This window comes from Thunnus maccoyii, chromosome 5 (assembly GCF_910596095.1).
Source record: "Thunnus maccoyii chromosome 5, fThuMac1.1, whole genome shotgun sequence".
NCBI classification, from domain to species: Eukaryota; Metazoa; Chordata; class Actinopteri; order Scombriformes; family Scombridae; genus Thunnus; species Thunnus maccoyii.
In genome coordinates, this window is record NC_056537.1 from 2458819 (window position 1) to 2465049 (window position 6231).

Consider the following 6231-nt stretch of genomic DNA (forward strand, 5'->3'; position numbering starts at 1 on the left):
TAACCACAGCAGAAGCACAAAGATCAAGGAAAATGAAACAAAATTGGGCCGTTTAGTTGCTCTGCTACTGCAGTAATTACGGTAGCCTTAAGGGACTTTATCAGCTTTGACTAGGCTGCTGTAATTACTGTAGTAGGAGTGCAACTGACTTTAAACGGCGGATGGCTTCCTCGCAGTGAAGACGCTCCGCTTCTGACACGTTCCCGGTGGAATAGGGCGCCGTGCAGAGGACGGAGCAAAACCGCATCGGAGCCAGAACGCGGCGGTGGAATCCCGGGGTGAGATAGCGACTATAACTGACCCGCTCGCTGGTATTTGACATGTTTTGTTTTTTTCTTACCAAAAACAAATAATTTTAAAAACATTTGTATGAAACAAACTCCACTATTTGTGCTTTGCTGAATAACGTATTTGCATTCGGGCCGACCTCTAATGCACACGTGTCACTACACAACCTACAACACTCAACAGACTGATTCAGGTAGATTCGTTCTGCTCTTTTTCATCCAGCAGGAAACCAGCCGGGTTCTGGATGCTCTTTTATATTCCAACCAACAAGTTTTCAGGTGAAAAAGGTGAAATAAGTGGCAGGTGATCTCTGTAACACAGCAGCCACCGAGCCCTGTCCCTCGTCCCAGCCATCCAGCAGGAGGCCGCCTGGGTCACGGACCGCGTGATCCCTCCCGCAGCGAGCAGCCGCCACTTCAAAAGCGGGGAAGGGAGCGCTCGACTTTTACCCCCTCGCAGGTGGGGTGGAGACAGGATAAGCGAGCTCCTTTAGAAGTCATAAATATTCATCTGCAGCCCCCAAACGCAGGAGGAGAATCCAGGACCACCGCAGAATATCACAGGCTGATTAATAACAACAATAACTCTTAACACAGTTATTCATTCATCATCTCACTGCCCTCCAGTGCAGGATTTCCCCTCATAAAATATGTAAACCGAGGTGGAAGGTGCTGTCTCTGAATACTCTGAATTAGAGCTGCGACTGATTATTTCATTATTGCTTTTCTTGATTAATAGATCAGTCATTTGGTCTAAAAAACGTCTGAAAATGGTGAAAAATTATGATCGCCGTTTCCTAAAGCCGGAGATGACGTCCTCAAATGTCCACAACTCAAATATATTCAGTTTACTGTCACAGAAGATTAAATGAACCAGAAGTTATTCACATTTCAGAAGGTGCAAGCAATTTTTTTCTCCAAAAAAAAAAAGATTAAAAACAATAGATCATCAAAAAGCGATACATTTTCCAACTATTTAGGGCTGTAACTAACTCATTATCAATTAATCTGTGGGATATTTTCTAGATTAATTGATTTGTCGTTAGGAAGATGGTGAGAAAGGCTGATCCCTGTTTCCCAACCTGACAAATATTTAATTTACTGTCTTCGAGGACTAAAAGAAACCAGGAAATATTTACATTTGAGAAGCTGGAATCAGAGAATTTGGAAATGTTCTTCAAAACAGTTGGGGATTAATTTAACAGTTGTCAGGGAATCAATTCATCGTTGCAGCTCCACGTTTTTCACCACTTCCTGTTAGTTGCCTTGTAAACAGCCACATACAAACTCCACACCTCCGGTTTTAACCCTGATGACATCACTGTGACATCATCAGGGTTATTTTCTCAGACTTGTCAGAACTCAATAAGAAGTTACAAAATGCTTCACAGAATCAAAAGAATATAAAGTATAAACCAACAACAGGGAGACTCATCCGTCACTTCCATCAGTAAAACACATGCAGCAGCTTTCCTCGCTGAAAATAAAGTCGTTTTCTGTGTCATTTTCAATCGTTTGCCTCCAAAATAAACGCAAAACTGTAAAATCCCATTTTCTGAGTTGTGAGGCTTCATACTGTTCATCCCTTCTTGTGATTAACCGAGCAGCACCTCAATAAAATGTCAGCGGTAAAAACAGGCAAAGCTATTTCCTTACGCAATCACAGCCGATTTGAACAGAGAAAGTGGAAGAAATAAGAGGAAAATAAGCTTTGAAGACCATTAGAGCTGCAACTACCAGTCTCCTCTTCTTCTACTGCTGCTGCTCACAGCTCACTGTTCACTGCTGTGTTCTTTATTTAGATTAAATCACAAGCAACAAACAGGTTAAATAGGTAGCAGGTTAAAGGTCAGAGGTCACAGCGTTCTGACAGATACAACATCACATTACTGCAAATACTGAATCACAACATAATGAAAAATGTTAAATAGTTTAACATCTGATCTGAACACCAGAAATGACTCACATCAGCACTGTAACAAAGTACATTTACTCAAGTACTTTATTTAAGTACAGTTTTGAGGTACTTGTACTTTACTTGAGTATTTCCATGTGATGCTACTTTCTACATTTCAGAGGGAAATATTGTACTTTCTACTCCACTACATTTATTTGACAGCTTTAGTTACTTTTCAGATGAAGATTTGACACAATGGATAATATAACAAGCTTTTAAAATACAACACATTGTTAAAGATGAAACCAGTGGTTTCCAACCTTTTTGGTTTTTGACATCTTACAAAAAGCAGTGTGTAGTCGGGGTCACATTTCACATGTCTATGAGTTGTTAACAGCTCCACCAAATAGTGATTTTTCCCTCTAAACTTCTCACATGCTTTCATTTCAATAAATGTTCAAATGATCCAATATTTCAGCAAAAATCAAAGATTAGAGAAAAAGTCCAAAAACTGAAAACAGATTTGTGTATCAGAACTTTGTTTTTTCTTCTTTCCTCTCCCATTAATCATCTCACCACCCCTCAGATTTATCTGCTGACCCTTTGGAGGGGCCCGACCCCTAGGTTGGGAACTACTGGACTAAACTAGCTAACTGTATATAAAGTAGTGTAAACTAGCTCCACCTCCAGCAGCTACAACAGTAACATGCTGCTCTAACACTGATGCTTCACTATTAATAATCTAATGATGTCATATATAATAATATATCAGTCAGAGGGACCAAACCACTACTTTTACTGCAATACTTTAACTACATCAAGCTCATAATACTTATGTACTTTTACTGCAATACTTTAACTACATCAAGCTCATAATACTTATGTACTTTCACTTGTAATTGAGTATTTTTACTTTGCTGTATTGGTACTTTTACTGTAAATGATCTGAATACTACTAGCAATCAGTCTCAGCTCTGCAGGTCTACCTGTCACTACGTAAGTGTGAGTAATAAATAACATGAACAGTGAACAGTTTTCCTCTGTACAGATACAGTTTATGTGTCATTAAGTTACCTGCAGCTGTATATGTTAGCCATTTAGCCTCCTGAATAACTTTAGCCAACATCACCAGACAGCAGCTTAGCTAACGTTAGCCTCCGGTTTAGCACGCACGCATTATCGCTTTAGCACAAATTTACTGACAATTTTACACTTCAAACTAATTTTATACAATGTGGAGGTAAGTTAGTGAACAAAGAAAACTTTGAGAATATGTAACGAGCGAGAAATACTATTCACTAGAACGTAAAGCCGAACTCCTTTAAAAAATCCTCCCGTTATAAGTTTTATTGATTACCTGCAGATTTATACAGCAAATACAATATAAAATACATGCTTTTACAAATAAACAGTCTCTGTTGGTACATTCGGCAAACTTTCTGTACACAGTCAGCACGTTACTTTGATAATATTTCAACTTTCCTGCAGGACCAAACGGTGAACTGAGCATGTTGTCTGGACAAGGACTGAGGTCAAAAAACGGTAAACTTATCAATATAATCGTGATTTTAACCCTTTAATTTAATCCGGCTGTGTATTGGGTGTAAGCCGAAATTTAGAGTGGGATATATAGACTTTTAAAATGAGCAACCATGTACTCTGTGTTGCATAAAAGTGTCCCAAAAAGTAATGCAAACCAAAATATGAGTTTTTTTAAATGGGGTCTGGCTGCTCTTCCTGTCAGTTTGAGTCAAACTGCCACTAAATAAACCTCTACAGACGGTTAATTAAAAACATTTCATTATACATACAGTATGTGGCAAACTGCACATCTTCACCAGTCATTACATGGAAGGAAACAAAGCATAAAAGAGGAATTAAATAAAAGAGGAAACTTACGGCTGCAGCTTGTTTCCCTCGCTTGGTTTCGAATTGACAGGCTGCTGTAATGCGCATGCGCAGAGGAAACCAGGTTCTGTGTATTACTCAGCTCTTATTTAGTCAAACTGGCAGGAACATTAAACATGTTCTTGACCTTTACGATGATAATAGTTGCATTTTTATCAATTTATAGTTATTAAAGCTGCTATTAAAGGTCTTCCTCGGGGTTTAATACGGTTAATTAAATGTCAGTCGGTATGTGGAGACAAGGAAACTGTTGTAGAACAAATTTAGACCTAAAGGTGAATTATTTTGGAAGTTATGCATTGATATTATTTTCTGGAAGAAGGTTTGGCTTCTACCTTACAAATATTGCATTTCCAACAAATGAAAGGAAACCCATTTTAAACCTTTACAAACGATTTATCCCTCTAATGTGTTTGTAGCTAAACAGGTGTTGACAGCTCTTGTTTCTTCTGTGGAAAGTATGAAGAAACTCCTGTTTGTTCTTTACCTGAGAGAAAACCTTGACATTTTTGTACGTTCTTAGTTTTTGTAGGGTTTTTTTTTTTACTTGCCAAAGTCAACCCACACACACGTTCCTTCAGCCTTGGGGACATTTTCTGTTATTTTGACACACAGCATCAAACACTTGGTTATGTAGTAAATTTCTTGGTTCTAGTGACATTTTTTTACACAAGCAAAGAGTACTGACAGGTTTACCCAACATGCCTCATTTCTCTCAGCAGAAATAGATTTTAACCTTTTACTCATGTCTCTTAAATTTCTTATAAATAAGGAATCCATAAGACTCCATGAATGACTGATGTTATATGATGACATATCTGTTTTGTGCCTCATACGTACGGGTTGTTAGGGTTAGTTATTGCCTGTTGCTTGTCTTGACATTTATATCTGACTCATAATTTGTCTTAATTTTGTTTCTACTGCTCTTGATGTATGATGAACCTTTTGTTCACCTCTATGTTTGTATAACTGTTCTGTTTCTATGTTGCAATAAAATAATTTAAAAAGTTCCTATTTGGTTTGTTTTAGAGAGGTGTAGATTTATTAAATGGTCATATTTACTCTTCCCACATTTATACATATGAGGATGGGATGAAAAAATATGGGATGAAAAAAATATTAGAAACACTTCTCAGTATCACCCAATACATTTCAACACTGACAAAAAGGATAAAATTCTATATATATACTTGCCAGTTTAGATAAAACCTAGTGCAGTATAATACAACAGCCCTGCAATGAATTCTGCCTTCATGAAGGCTATAATGTCCAGTTTTTATTGAACCTGCAGGTCTGCTCTGCTCTGTGTGACAGTAGTTTGTGTTTTGTCTGTCTGACGGGAGCTGGAGGTGTGATACTGACATCAGGCAGGACGACCTGCCAGCCTGCCGACTCTCATCGCCGCTGCTGGAAGTGACAGCGGACGACTGACAGCTTCCCGCTCGGTGACTCCGCCCTTCTGCGTTTGGTATGTTTGGGAGGATTCGTGCAGCACTTTGTCCTGTCAGGAGTCAAAATAATGTCAGCTGCTGAAGTGCAGCCATCGCCGCCGCCGGCAGCACCAACCCACACTGGGAGAGTCTTTGTCCCTTTCAACACCACTGAGTGTCTGCTTCCAGACGACACGCGTCTGTGTTTCTCTCTTCATGTGTTTATGATCCACTCTGGCCTGTTGATCAGCTGTCATCAAGAAAACATGCACACTATACAGTGTTTTCCTGCCACATGGCACACTGGTGACATTAACATCAGCATCCAGTGGCAAAAAGTAAGTGAAGCCTTTGGAAATGTCTGCATTTATGTATAAATTTGACATTAAACACGGTCAGAACTTCATATAAATTACAATCATGAACAAACACAATCTATTTTCACCACTAACACACAAATCATTGTATTGTTGTCGTCTATATTGAACACATCGTTCAAACATTCACATTTTAGGGTGGAAAAAGTACGTGAACACAGGCTAATGATGTCAACAAAAGCTAATTGCAGTCAGGAATTAGCAACCTGGAGTCCAATCAATGAAACCAGATTGGAGGTGTGTGTTAGAGCTACTTTTACCCAAAAGGTTTGCTGTTCACGAGAAGTACCTGCTGATATGCCACGCCTCGGAAAAAAGAGATCTCAGAAGAC

General features: G+C 38.9%; 1 protein-coding gene across 2 annotated transcripts in view; it reads right to left on the bottom strand.

Annotated features, from left to right (window-relative positions):
* The window catches only part of pot1 (protection of telomeres 1 homolog), an 85965-nt gene extending 81783 nt beyond the window's left edge, over nt 1–4182 (bottom strand). Inside the window, exon 1 of one of the 2 annotated variants that reach the window (XM_042410785.1) lies at nt 4084–4182. Coding sequence is in view for 1 of the 2 variants with exons in the window: in XM_042410784.1 (XP_042266718.1) it covers nt 3259–3310 (52 nt within the window). In the remaining variant the exon portion in view is untranslated. Of the gene's footprint in view, nt 1–3258; nt 3326–4083 lie in introns of those variants that run through there. The other variant, XM_042410784.1, reaches the window with a different exon arrangement.
* Between the last annotated feature and the right edge of the window lie 2049 nt (nt 4183–6231).